At 34.7% G+C, this 15,213-nt stretch overlaps 1 protein-coding gene across 1 annotated transcript; it reads right to left on the bottom strand.

The window, feature by feature from the left end:
- Positions 1 to 4,380: 4,380 nt before the first annotated feature.
- LOC21387613 (topless-related protein 3) lies at positions 4,381 to 13,031 on the bottom strand. Its single transcript, XM_010096417.2, has 25 exons — positions 12,659 to 13,031; positions 11,611 to 11,790; positions 11,399 to 11,512; positions 11,013 to 11,171; positions 10,639 to 10,813; positions 10,398 to 10,527; positions 10,194 to 10,309; positions 9,921 to 10,056; positions 9,695 to 9,804; positions 9,420 to 9,489; positions 9,259 to 9,332; positions 9,080 to 9,175; positions 8,915 to 9,007; positions 8,480 to 8,607; positions 7,914 to 8,151; positions 7,658 to 7,825; positions 7,482 to 7,568; positions 6,918 to 7,070; positions 6,628 to 6,738; positions 6,356 to 6,535; positions 6,152 to 6,280; positions 5,944 to 6,039; positions 5,552 to 5,734; positions 5,300 to 5,475; positions 4,381 to 4,925 (listed from the first exon to the last, which is right to left on the bottom strand). The coding sequence occupies exons 1-25, from the start codon at positions 12,736 to 12,738 to the stop codon at positions 4,754 to 4,756; spliced, it is 3,354 nt and encodes a 1,117-aa protein (XP_010094719.1). The 5' UTR covers positions 12,739 to 13,031; the 3' UTR covers positions 4,381 to 4,753.
- Positions 13,032 to 15,213: the final 2,182 nt, after the last annotated feature.

Here is a 15,213-nt window from a genome sequence, read left to right as displayed (position 1 = left end):
TATAACATAATATACAGACCTTTTTAGTGGACCTTTAAAGAAATATATGTATATATATGTGTATATATATTAAAAACTCCTAACCTCCTTTTGATATAACAATCTTCCCACAGTAACGCGCGGTAAAAAACTAGTAAAGTATCTTAAAATATGGGTCTTTTTATGATGTCAGGGTGCTTTATTCCTGCACCGCACTAAGAGATATGAAGATTTGTAAAATTTTACGTTAAAATTGTAAAATTGAATGATAAAATTATAAAAATTACGATAAATTTGTGAATTTTAAAAGAATATAATAATCCGTGAATTTTACGTTAGAACTTACAAATTTAAACGATTCATCGTATACTTTTAAAATTCACAAATTTATTGTAATTTTTATAACTTTATCTTTTGCGTTTGTAAATTTTAAAGTAAAATTTTATAAAATTTCATATCTCCCAACATGGTGTCGAGAAAAAACATCCCAGCAGCATAAAAGTTTCTCAAAAAACATATACAATTTATGGTAGAAAGAAATTTAACTATTAATGTCCTTTTCTATTTAAGGAACGAGCAAGAATAAATAACGTGATATTAAAAAAACAACAAAAAAGATTTATCTGAAAAAAGAAATAAGACATGATTATGATAAAAAAAGTTGTTGAAGATATCAAGCTGAACCAAAAAAATTGAGAATTATAAATAAAGGAACATAAAACATAAATCATACTCAATATTAAGAAGAGAGTAAATGCCCGTTTAGTTCGCTGATTTGAGTTTTTAATTTGAGTTGATATGTAATTTTATGTGAGTTTTTTTATTGTAGTAAAAAAGTTAGATGTGACTGTTTCTAATAGCTTTTTATTGTAGTAAAACTCGAATTTTAAACTCGAATCGGTGAAATGAACATGGTTAGAAAGATTGACTTATCTAAGTAAAGAAAAATATTCCAATCAGTTGAATAATAAGGCTGACACCAACACAGAGGCATTGGAATGTTAAATTCTACTGAGGTAATTGTTATTTAGCTGAATGAGGAAGTAAAAGAATGTTGTTTGGATCTTATTTCTCTCATTGACTGTTTAGGATAAAAATTGGTACTAGAATTGATGTTTTCAATACTATTTTTCTTTGAGAAAAGTATAATAAATTACAATTTTCTTTTGAGTTAAATTTAAGAACTTTCACTGGTAGTCCCTATAAAAATGAATTACTGATAGTATTTTACTTTTCAACTGTTAAATTTGTATTAGAATATGTCTGTTTTGCATAGTTTTTCAATCGGACATGATTTTAACCAGATCCAATGGTTAAAAACTAGAATTACTAGTAGGGCAGACTACCGAAGGAACTCTTATAAATTTATCAGAAGTCTCTGAACTTTTTTCTCTTTATATATAATTAGTCCTTGTACTAAAAATTGTTATATCTTAAACCTTAAACTCTTTAACTTGAGTTGTGTACGTAAGAGAAAAACATTAGAACAAAAAAAGTTGAATTTAAATTTTTATGAGAGAAAACACCATAGCAATTGAACTTTGTGAAAAGAATAAGGCTAAGGGCCCGTTTAGTTCGATGATTTGAGTTTTTAATTCGAGTTGATATGTGATTTTATGTGAGAGCTTTTTACTGTAGTAAAAAGTTAAATGTGACTGTTTCTGAGAGTTTTTTACTGTAGCAAAACTTGAATCGGTGAAATGAACAATGTCTAAGTGTTTCAAATATAGTCCCTTAATTATATTCTCTTAAATTTTAGATGGAAAAAGTTAGGTAATCTTATAATTTCACCTCAATGAATGGACACTCTAGTAACATTAGTATAAATGAAGCAAAAAATAAAAAAATAAAATTAGAGGTAGTTTTTATTATGTGACGTTTATTTTAAGGGTTCTGTTTGGTTTAGGATCATAGTTTTTGGTTCTGTTACAGTGTTTTTCTCTCATAAAAAAATTGAAACTTTACGTTAATTTCTAACTCATTATACTTCAAACTTTACTCTTAAAGACATATTTCCTCTATAATTCTTTTTGTATTTCTTTTTCCTAATTCCCAACTATGATCTATTTATGCACATAAATAATACTAATTCATTTATTTAATAAATTATCATTTATCCAACTCATAAAAATGATAAAATAATAAATTACATTCAATTAACTAAAATACCCCATTTACTACATATTTAAAGTAACCAAAATCATAAAAATAATAAAAAAAAAGATAAGTACAAAAGGAAGAATTCTTGTTTTTTTTATTATAGCAAAAAGGAAGAAATTTTGATCAAAACTATGAACTTGGAGTAAAAAATAGGAATTAAAAAATGTTGTGCGGGTGTTTTAATTTTTATCAAGAAAAGTGAAAAAAAAGGGGAATAGCACAAATTTTTTTTTTTTCTTTTTCTTGCGCCAAGATATCGCAAGAGAATGGTGCAGAGTTGGATGCCATCCTTGTGCCAGATCTTCTTCGGAGCGCAATTTGTTTTTTCTTTCTTTATTAAACTATCCTATTTTTTTCCTCTTTTATTTAATTTTCTAGTCTCTCCTTTTTACATTCTTATCTTTTTTTGCACTACTATACATTTTTTTTTTCTTCTCTCTAAATTGGCTCTCATAAATATACTTCTTTTTAATTTATTGTTTAAATAATTTTTTTTCGTACATATCCCTGTCTATTTTTCTTTAAAATCATGTTCTCATGATAAAAGGTTTTCTTAGTAAGTTTATTTTTTTAATTTTCATTCTTTTTGCTCTCCCTCTCTTTTCGTTTTTTGTTTCTTTCCTTTTTTTTTATTCTTATCTTTTTTGTCCTATTTTATATATATTTTTAATTTTTCTAAATGAGACTCTAAAAATATGGTTTTCATTTTCTTTAAAGATTTTTGGTGTTTTAGCTTTGTTTTGGTTAACTGGGTATTTGATTTCGTAAGTCATTTGAATTTCTGTTTGGTCTTGTGCTATTAAAATGGGTGTTTTAAGTTTGTTAAAAAAATATACATATACTTTTGGTTAATGTATATCATCAGATTTCATTTAATAGAGAAATTCATACATTTTTTCAGTGACATTATATTTTATTCACAAAAATTCCCTAAATACCCTTAAAAAACTGAGGTTCTAAATTATAAAACAAACAAACAACCAAACAGCCATTGATTAAAACGGGTCGCGAAGGAGGGGACTGCGCAAAGGAGATCTGGGTTGGGAGGGATGGGGCCGCATGAGGAGATCTGTACAATTATAAATTTCTTCTGTTTCTGTACAATTCTTTTGTTTTCATCACTTCGTTGTTTTATGGTTCTACAACGTTTTAGAATTGGAAAGCATAGTTGATTATATATAACAATTCTAGCGTACTGGTTTGATTATGTTTGTATAATTCGTTTGGGTTTGGGGAAATTTACAGAGAAGAGGAATGAGAAGAAGATCAGGGAGCAGCAAATGGGTGGGGCTTTTTCTTCATTTTTCTTTTCAAATATGCTTTTTGGGTTTTCTAATTATTGAAATTTCTTTAGACGTTTTTTTTAACCTTTTAGGGGTATTTTAGACATTTTAAGGTCAAAATAGAGTGTTGACCAGAAAAAAATGTATGAATTTGTCTATTAAACTTAATGTGATGATATACATTTTGATGAGATCCAAAATTGAAGGTAGACTTTCTTAATAAACTTACAATACAATGTATAAAAACGTACACAACCATATTAAAATTTTCACTTTCTTTATGCTACTAAATTTGTTCTGAGCTTTCAAAATTTCGAGTTTCATGAATGAGTAGACTGAATTGTAGAAGTGCATATCAAGTGGAACCCTGATAATAAGAGTGCATTTTTATGAAACCACAAGTCATTTTATACTCTTCTTTGGGGTAATCAGAGAGATAATAGTAATTTTGTTTTGAAGCTTGAGTTTTTTTTTTTTTTTTTTTTTTTTTTTTTTTTTTTTTTTTTTAATACAATACGAATTGAACCGGCAACCCCCATGCAAACTCACCAGCCCTAAGAGGTCTTAAAGCTTTTTTGGAGCTTGAGATGGAAAATATTGAAATCTAGATATGCACTTTCGCAGCAACAATTTTATTTTTATTTTTTTCAATGACGTGTAAGGACACAAAACTGCCATCTCCCAAACTCCCACTCACCTTGGTTGCATACTTTAATTTGTAACCGAGTGTGAATTTACTGCTAAATTAATCTTGCAACCACACCTTAGTTGCATTTTTAATACTATGCCCAAGGATCCCAATTATTTAAATTTTAAAGTCATGAAAGCTATAATGCAGAATTCATCGTGAATGCAAAAGAAAAAACCACAATATAAATAGAGAGAAAAATTATTAACAAGAATAAAGAGGCCCATATATTTTCACGATTAAATTGTCTTACAAAATCATGGTACGAAATGGACCAACTGCTATGATAGATTAGGCTAATGAAAGCGAAATACATGCATTTATCACCAAAGAATCAATACATCAATACATACAGAAACGTCCTTAAAAGAAACAGAATACTAAAGTTAGAAATATCCATCTGTGAGTTGCCTACAACAAATCATGTGGGAAAAATGTTATCTCTAACTCTGTTACCACTTGTGTCCAAACTTACCGTTTTGGTAAAAGGACAAAAGGGCAACTGAGAACCTAAAATCTATATACACTGATAAAAATACAACATACTGTACCATCAAAATGAAAGGAGTCTCATCTTTGCAGCTGATCAGGGGTGTGGTTGCTGGTAATAGATGAAGATCCCGTCCTTCCGCTCAGTATCCCATTATCGACAGGTGGAGCTCAGTATCCCATTATCGACAGGTGGAGCCGTCCCCCACTTGCCCTCTGCCTCTGTGGGCTCGATCACTTTGACAGAACCATCTGTCAGTCCAACAGCAAATTGGTTGGCCTCATGTGGATGAGCAGCGACAACGAGTGGGTACACAGCTTGGCTTCTACAAATAGCACGTCGAATGATTAGTCACAGAGAGAGAGAGAAACAAATACTAGACGATAAGTATTGCAAGTTCGTAATGAAACAATGACAAAAAAGGTGAAAAGAAGCAGGAAAAGAATCGGTATATGGTGATACATCAGCAATTTTGAAACCGGTTAGTAAAGGCAGCTACTGATATATGACCGAAGAGAACTGGTTAAACCTTCAAAATGAAGGTGAGTGTTAAGGGTATAAATCACGTCCAAATAAATTGTTAAGAATGTGAGACGCAGGAACAACATTTCACGCCTTGAGATCAATTTTATGATTACTGCAAAAACAGCAAAAACAGAATTCGAAATTTTGAGCGTATTCCATGTTATTTCAACTTACCCATTCAAGACTGCTTGGGAAAAGTATGCTGATGGTGCAATACGGCACCTTAGTCTCAAGCTATCAGGATCAAATACCCCAATATTACCATCACAGAAGGTAGCATAAATAAGTTGACTGTTGCAGGAGAATGCTGCGTAAGATATGGGTGCAGAAACACCATCTTGTGGGAGCCACTGAGATTGAAGAACAGTAACTATTAGTAAAAGATGTTTTACCACTTGCAGAACGACATTCAAGTAATTCTTGTACCTGTCGAATGCGATCCATCTTCGCAGCATCATATATTGCTAATTGAGTCTCATGAACTACCAACAAACGAACTTGGTCTGAATGGAATTGCACTCGAGTTTCCCCTACAGTAGCCTTTCCAGCAGGTACCTGAATTGCCACTGATCTCCTCTTCTCCCATGTATCAATGCTCCACACGCAAAGCTGCAGAGTACAGTTAAGTGTGAGTCACAAAAAAAAAAAAAAAAAAGCTAATTCCATAGAACACACTAATGGGTAAGCAAGAGGTTACACAAAATGAAAGCCAACATTAGAACGCTCGCCTACTACTGAACCAAAGGGCCATGACAATGTGTATGTGTTGCAGTGCATGACAACATAAAGACAAAGGAAACGTAAAGGATGCCACTTACTTGAGCATCTGCACCTGACGAGACTAGAATGTTGAGACTAGTAGAGAAGGCTAAACCAGCAACCCGCTTCTGGTGACCCTTCAATTTGGATTTTACCTGGAGAATAGACAAATAACATTTGTTTTATTTTATTTGTCAGCATGCACATCATGAATAATCTTTAAAGAAAAAGGAAAAGAAAAGGAAGTGGAATTATTTGGAGTGATACCTCATCCACTCTGACATTGTAAATGTGGATTGTTGAATCCTCCATTCCGATTGCTATGATGTTATTATCTTGAGGATGGAATGCTAGGAAGGTGGAAGCAGGGGGAGGTGGCATAAAGGTTGTCATTACCTACATCAAGCACATTCATATCCAACCATAAAAACAGAATTCCAAAATTTGCAATACAAACATATGCGCACATACCTTGAATGTCATCATGTTAAACAATGAAACTTTTCCACCACAAGCCGACATTACATATGAATCATTCTTTGAGAGTGCTATGCAAGGGACTGCTTCTTCAAGGTTGACACCTGAGACATCATTAGTCATAAGAAGACCACTGTTTGGTTGCCAGTGCTGAGGAACAACACTAGCAGTGGCCTTTAAAACCTCACCAACTTCAGAATATTGCACTCACAAAGCTTAGAAGGGAGTAAAGAAAATAATTTAGCTTTCTCATGGATAGCTATTACCTGTCCACCCGGATTTTGTTCATTGCGGACCCACTTCCATAGCTTCTGAACACCATTTGAGCCAAGAGCCAAAACACCGACACCAGAATTTGTATACAGAAGTCGGACAACCTAAAAGAGATCTAGGAATTCAAGCGCTATATAGAAAATAAATTCTAGAATAGCATAAGATAATCAGATAGGTAACACACATTGCTGGAAGTATCGGTGCTAAAAGAGATTTAAGAATTCAAGTGCTGTATAGAAAATAAATTTTAGAATAGCACATGATAATCAGATAGTTGACACACCTTGCTGGAAGTATCGGTGCTGTCAGGCATGGTAACTAACCGACACTGAGCAGGATCCAGAATTTCAGTCAACTGCCAGGGTTTGGCTTTATCACTTACATCATCTACAGTTCTTGGTTTTTCCACCCCTCTTACCATAGGATCAACTCCATTCTAGAACATAAAACAAAAACAATGAAATCAATACTTTGCCAGCAGAGAATATACCTGACTAGATGAAGTAAAATCACAAACATAGAAATCTCATCAATGGCTCAAATTACATTCTTTGATAAATCACTTGGCTTTCTTCATGAGGAGGAATATCTTTTATATTGCTTTATAGTTAAAGGGATTCAAAAGTTGTCCATGGATCACAAGGGATTTTTAAAAATAAAAAGATGCTCCCTCATTTGCCTAGCAAACCTTGTAGTAATAGTAACTTAACATCCTAGAAAAGGGAAACTGAGTATAATAGTGGCTGCTTATATATATTAAATTACTGCTATGGCAAAGAGTGCATGTAAAATATACTGCTCTCAGGTAGAATCTCAAAAAGTTAAATTAGATCATAAAATGACGTACAATAATTGGAGTAGGCCTAACAGGGGAACTCCTTTCCACTTTGCAGTTGACTGGACTAACATGTGGGATAGCAGATGAGCCAGAGACCTAATACACGAAATGAACAAGTCAATAAACATCTCAAAAAATAAATTTACAGAACAAAAAATTAAACCAAGTAAAAGATAAATTAATACCTTTACGGCACCAGCATCTATGGGAGATCTCAGTCCTTCAAAAGATGTCGACTCATTAGCTTTCAAAGTTTTAAGACCAACAGCATTTGCAAGGATTTTAAACCCATTTTCTGCTGTAGTAACAGCGAGAAGATTTCCTTCCTTATTGAACCTTAAGCGGGGAAAACTCTGGAGAATTTAATGAAACAATGTACGGGTCTTATTTACTAAATATGATGTTTCTCAAAGCACAGAAAACAATTATCAGTATACACACCGGAAGTCCACCATCGGCATCTGTGCTTGTGAGAATGCTAACATTATCCATATCCCAAAACTTTATCTGGCTATCTTCACCTGCAGCCAAAAAGTGATTTTGCATAGTGTCGAACTGCACAACACCAGTAGACGACTTCTTTCTAAATCCAGTATATGTTCGTTTTATTGCTCCTTCACTTTCATTCCACTCCACAAGAAAAGAGTCTCCATCTTTACTTGTCCCACAAGAGAACAGTCTAGAAACGAAAGAAACAGCAAAATATTTAACATTTTTGTAATAATGTCAAACAACATGATATAATGATGACATCATGATGCTGAAAGTTCTAAACAGCACCAAGACTACAATGAATTAGTAAAAACCGCATTTTTTTGGGAGATTAAAAACTGAGAAATAAAATTTAATAAAAAAAGAGGGGGCACTCAGACAAAATTTTGGAAAAAAAAATCCTAGAAACCGCGAGAAAAACCTCAATCTAAAAGAGTAAAAAGAAGTTAGTAACTTTAAAACAGAGAAGAACAACTGGTTTGGTGATGACCGAGTTTGAGAATTCATTTCCTTACCTACTTCCATCGGCACTGTAAAGCATTGTAGTACACCAATGCCCAGGAGCATCGTAGTCAACTCTGGAACCCATATTGTCATATAACCAAGCCTTTATCTTCCCATCAATAGCAGTAGAGAATATGAACTGCAAAATTTAGAAGTAAACAATAGTCTTTTCCCGACAATAAAGTAACACAGACATGGATCTATTATAACTAACATAAAGCTGCCATTCTGATATCAAAGGCAGCTGCAATTTCGACCAGCAGCTGCCATGATGATAACTAATGCCAAGGCAACATAAGTAGAAAATTGGTGGCAAACCCAACATTGATTGCGAAAAAAGAGAGCTTTACAACGGAAAGCCTTAAGAAGCTGTGCATATACTCTATCCTCAAAGAGTACCACCAAATTTAATGACCAAAAAGACTTTCCCCCCAAGCATAATATACCTGAATATTCTCCTTGTGATGAGGACAGATCGAGTATACCGGAGCTTCATGACCTTCAAAAGTAAATAGCTTCCGACCATTTAACTCCCACACCTGTTACATTTTATCTAGATAAGTGGAATATCACATATAAAGTCAATCTTGTAAATAAATTTATAAATTTACCTTTATTAGCTTATCATCCCCGCAGGTAACAACACACAGTTGTCTATTTGGATGAGCAAAAGCCAAGTCATTCACGCCACCAGCATGAGCATCAATCTATGCACAGGGAGTACCCCATGTCAAACATAACAAATTTAGACTACCCAGATAACAGATATATCACGATCACAGTAGCTTACCTCTAAATGCTCGCGTATATCATTTGGTCCTGAATAACCATACAATTGTATCAAGTGCTTGGTAAAGGCAACTCCTGTAACAACAAAGAGGGTAAGATCCATGAACTGAAAGCAGGCACAGGTTGCCGATATCATCATTCATTTCTTATAGCTATACTTACCCACAAAATTTCCATCTGGACTCCATGTGACCCGACTGACAGATATTGGTGCATCTTTGATGGTAGCAGCCTGTAAAAAGTCAACTTTAAGACTCCAACAATGATTACTTCAAAGTCTCACAAACCCAACTACAAGTATCCCACAAAACTACACGCCCAATGCAGTGCTTTGCCATATCATGAGGAGGCGCTACTTAATGTTATCAAGTAGGACATCAAGAAATGAATACCAGACCATGGTACAACAGAAGAAGACACAAGTAGAGATGGAAAACCTGAAATGCCAATGAGCAGGTAGAAATATCCCAGATCTTGAACGGCTTCGAAACCAATTTCTCTCGCAATCCAAGTTCCCATAGAGTTACTTCTCCATTATTGCAACCAACTGCTCAGCAGGCATATAAGTTAGGACAGTTTTCCCTTAGGAGGATACCAGTTATAGCTAAACATATATCCATCTTATTTCAAGAAAAAGAAATTACAAACAAGATGACTGAATACCTAGGAGCAATGTATGGTTAGAAGGATGAAAATCCATGCTTGTGACATTAGATCCTTGGTGCAAAGAAAAGGCGACGTTTCTGGGCAGGTCATCCAGTGACCATGAAGCTTGCTGTCGAGGCGTAGGATATGTGACCTAAATATAAAGCAGCATGTGGCCTACCAGCATTAGTTATTATTGCAAATAAAAAGTCTTGATAGCGTACAGACAAAAAGCGAGGCATGAAGGAACACTTGCAAAACAGGAGATCTAGAGAAGATATTCCATGTCACCTCCTCAACAGATTGAGCTGGCCGAAGTCGTTTCATCAGTTGTTCATGGTCAGGACTTTGGTAATCAACCATACCTGGCGCAGCTGGAGGAGTTCTTGGGCGTTTCAAGATTGAAACTAACAAAAAGAGAGTAGTAGTTAAGGTTACAACATATACCTACGTAGAATATAACCACTGATAGCAAATCTAGACTCAAGTTCTAACCTTGATTCTGTGGAACAGGAATGGATGATGCAGTAACAACAGCGGCTTGGACAGATGAAGAGGCGGAGGCATTGGCCATCCAACCTGCTAACGCATTAGCATTAGCCGCAGCTGCAGCAGGCGGAAAGGGCTTTACACAAGAAAACAATTTTCTGTCAGTCCACGTGTTTACAGACCCTCAAGTAAAAATATAAAGGGAGGAAGAATTTAATCCAAACTGTAGAGATTCAAGAGGGTATACTCCATGAGCTCCAAGTGAAGTATAAGCGGCAGGTTTTGCAACTGCAGCAACAGGAAGATTGACAGGTGTGGATGCAAGGGGACCATTAGCAGGCGTACAGGTATGGTCCTGGAATAAAGTCTTAATGTCTGGGTTTGGCCTGGGATTCTTGCATAACTGATGCTGCCAGTTCAAACTGCACAAACATAGTCATACATCAGATATGACAGGAGTACTGGATTAGAACAATAATCACCATACATAGACTAGACCACTAGTTGATCTTATCAAACGATACTGTAGCCTGTACCGACCAAGTGCCATGCAAAATTACTAAAGAGAAACCAGCTGGAAAAGATCAGGAAACTTTTTTCTAGCCGCCCTATCATGCATACCTTTGATTGATGAGAGTCCGCAATCTTGATGCCTTTAGATGTGGGAAAGCAAGCTTATCGCGGAAAAGTGGATTTGCTTCTATAAGTTTTTTAAGCTCTATCAACATAATGCTACGAGCTGTTTTGGTGTCACCATACTTCGACAGCTGCTCATTTTCCCTGGCATTAGTCAAAGAGAACAGAAATTAGCTAAAGCAAATATCTACATAGTGCTGGAGTTTCTTGAACTACAAATCAGTGACACTAAACAGTCTTCTCTAAATTTCGACTTTACACTATTCTTTTTCTAGGTACATTTTCTCATCACTTTAACAGATTGCAAGGTGAAGCAGTTTATCACTGCTCTGTTTGAAATAAACCACTAACAATTTCAAAACAAAAATTACCTAAAATTGCCAAGAGTCAGAAGCTGAGTAATTTCCTTGTAAAGATCCTCATTAAATGTCGAGAACACTTTCAAATCATGAACTAATATGTCGACAGCCTTTGCCTTGTCTTGCCTGTAAAATTAAACACGATCAAGGAAACTAGGATTAGAATCTTCCGCAACAAGAAAAAATCAGTTAGAACTTCCCAACTGAAGTAGATTGATTAATACCGGTCAAGTGCTTCAAGATATTTCTGCTTCCTAATTTCAAAAAATATCTTCATCGAGTATCTGTTATCATCAACTTTGGTAAATCCTGACAGATACTTCTCAACTTCGTCCCATTCTCCGGCTTGAACTTTCTCCTCGAAGTACTTCATGTTGAAGTAAAACCCAGACTCCTTCTCAAGTCTACAAAATAAAAGTTTTGAAATTCAAGTTTAAGTGATAAAGTTCATAACACCAATCAATGCAAGCCGACTTAAAGTAATTTCAACAAAATCTAAAGGAAACAAAAATCAAAGCTCCAAAGTCATAGTTTACTAAAAGAAAACCGCAAGTAACATAAGGCAAAACCCAACTTACTAAATAAAAATTCATTTCATATCTTTTTCCCATCTTACTAACAACTGAACAACGTTCTATAAGAGTAGGAAAAAAAATCAACAGAAAATAAGGATACTCTAATTTTTCATCATCTATACGCCAATAAAACAAAACCCCACCATTTGACTAAGCCTAATTCCATAGTCTGCTCAAAAAAGTTCTTACTCTTTTTAACAGTTTTACATACATGTAAGAAATTCATTTTAAAAATCCAAGAGAAAAAACTTTTTTTTTTCCTAGCCAAAAAAAGTATAAACATTTGTAATTTACAAATTGCCCTCAATAAAGAAAATTTTTTCTACCAATTTTTTTCTGTATTTAAAAGGTCTTCTTCTTTATAGCAAAAATGAAACATGTAAGAAAAGGAACCAAAACTAATTTACAAAATTCCATCTATAACTAAACAGAATATACTTTAATTCAACTAACAAATATATAAACGCGAAATAATCAACACTCATAATTATCTCTATCTAGAACCGACAAATATAAATAACAGCGCAAAACTTCAACAGAAACTGTAACGGCCAAATAGCTCAAATCATTAAAATCTTCAAATCTTCTCAGAAAGAAACCAATTTAATATCACAATAAAAACTTCATATTCACCAAAAAATTCACCCAAAATCACAAACACGCATACAAAATAACAACAGAGAAAAAAGAGACTTACTTGTGTACGGACTCCTTAAACTTCTCCTCATCGAGGAATTGGAGAATAAGAAACACAAGTTCTCTGCTCAAAGACGTCATTTTCGGGACTCAAATCTCAAAACCCCTCACCGAAACAAAGCCTAATCCCAACCAAAAAAAAAAAACCGAAAACAGAAAACAGAAAACGCAGAAGAAGCTAACGAATTCAAAGCGACGAAACACGAACAGAGCACGAATCAAGCCAAATTAGCCCCAGCTCGCGAACTCCATCCCAATTCTGAGCTCGGAAAAACCTCAAATTCCGAAAATCTCCGCGATTCCTAAGGATTATATAGCTCGAAGTTCGAGGATTTCTAGGGTTTGAAAGGCTGCGTAGAAGAGAAGAGAGAGGAGAGAGAAAGAGAAAGAAGAGAGAGACTTGGTCTCGCTATCTTCGATGCATTTGTACAGGGTGGGTTCGTTCTTTCTTTTTTTTCTACTGACCTATCAGTGATATGTAGAAGTACATATCAGAGAAGTAAGTTGACTTATCGAGCTGTTGATAGATTATCTTTTCGTGCAATGATAGGAAAGGTGATAAGAAGATGTTACGGATTCGAAACCACTAATTCAAATCTAGTGAATATTCGCAACACACGTCCAGTCGTCCCCACCCTCACACACCAACTCCTTTTCGTACTGTCGCTCGCTTTCGCGAGTTTCTTCGAGTCACTTTTTAAAAAACAAAAAGAAAAAGAGAGAGAAAAATGTTATTTCTCGCGTGACGCTACGTGGAATTATATCGCGGTTTTCTCGTGAAGAAGATTACTGAAAATTTTTTGGATTTTGGAATGCGGGTGCATTGCACGCGCTGTGTTTGTTGTGTTGGGACCCACGTATTTTGTCTTTGTTGCCAAGGTAGTGACATGGAATTTCAATCGGTAAGACTGATGACCTAAGTAATGAATGACATGGGTCCAGCAATTTAGAGAGAGAGAGAGAGAGAGAGAGAGGAGTGTTGCCGGATTTGGTGATGTGTATTTTTATAGTTCATGGATTAAAATTATTAAATTAAAATTATTTTTTATTTATGTGTATTTTTTATGAGAGAAAATATTTATCACGTTATAAATTAGGGGTGGTGACGTGGATGCTCGATTAGGATTAAATGCACGACAATAATAAAGAAAATACCCAACGAGCCCCATACACTGAATTAAAATGAATTATAAGATCTCGTTATTGTACATACATGACATGTAAATCAATTATTACAATTACAGACATCATCCACAGTCTAGTAATCCAAGTACATGAGTTTACAGAATTTACAAATTCTTACATTTGTACTCACAGAAGGATGATACAATCCTCTCCAAAATCAGGTGGTAGCAACTCAGCTACTCCGCACTGCTCCTAGAGTCTCCTGGGAGGGGTTAACATTTTTAAAACAATAAAACGTGAGCGAAAGGCCTAGTATGATATATTTTGAAATAACTTGGTAAATAAATAAACAAGTAAATAAATGAGTAAATAAATGAATAAATATAGACATTCAGTTCTAACACAACAGCTGGAACCTCATATTCTTTTTCTAAAAGGAATATAAACTAGAAATTATCGTATTACAGGCATCAGCAAGTAATTTATATAAATTACTTACACAACCAAGTGCACAAGCCTTCCCGGGATGGGTTTCAGGTTCTGCCCCCGAGATGCACTCTCCACATCCTATTTAGACCATCAGCGGGCTTACCAGTTTGCAAGATCTCTTTCATTAAGAAATCATTCATTAAACATTATGAAATCGTTATTATAATCCCACGAACTATAACAAGCCATGGGTCCCCATGAACTACAACAAGTCGTGGGTTCCGTGAACTACAACAAGCCACAGTTTTTAAAGATTTGCAAGGCCAAAATCCTTTTGAAAATCAGGCTCACAAAGAAAAGGGATAGGAATCCTACCTCGAATTTACCAAACATGTGGCTAGCGGCGCACTATCCCAGCTTCCGCTTCCTCAAGCCACTCTTTACCAAACCTGTGGCTAACGGCGCACTATCCAGGCTCCCGTTCCCAAAAGCCACTCAGTCCGAGTCCTCAGCTATCACTGTTACAAGACAATACTTTAGGATTCTAAACTCATTCCTAAAGTAATTCAGACTCAATCATATCCTTTAATTTCCTATTAGTGTGCCATAATCAATTTCATGTTTCAAATCATAATTCCAAGGGTTCTAATTCCAAAACATGGATTAAAGATGCTAATCCATCGACTCTAGGCCCCAAAATGAAGCTAATTTAGGTCATCCCTGAAAGCAGGGGTCAAAATAACAATTTCAGGCCAAACAGGGTCAAACCCTGTGTACACCGGTCGACCGGTGACAAAGTAGTGCATCACCACCGGTCGACCGGTGATAACTCCATGAAATGGAGTTATTTAGCCTCTTTTGTGGATTAAAAAGTATACTTGTTCTTGAGAATTTATTTAGTTTTTAATACTTTTACCTTATTTTTATTTCATTTTATTTTATTTGGAATTAATTTTATTTTTAGTTTGTTTTAGGTATTTTTATTTTATTTTATTTTATTTT

The sequence above is a fragment of the Morus notabilis genome, unplaced genomic scaffold (genome assembly GCF_000414095.1).
Source record: "Morus notabilis unplaced genomic scaffold, ASM41409v2 Scaffold995, whole genome shotgun sequence".
Taxonomy (NCBI): Eukaryota; Viridiplantae; Streptophyta; class Magnoliopsida; order Rosales; family Moraceae; genus Morus; species Morus notabilis.
The sequence above is the reverse complement of the archived record's forward strand: the minus strand, read 5'-3'. Positions and strand labels throughout refer to the sequence as shown.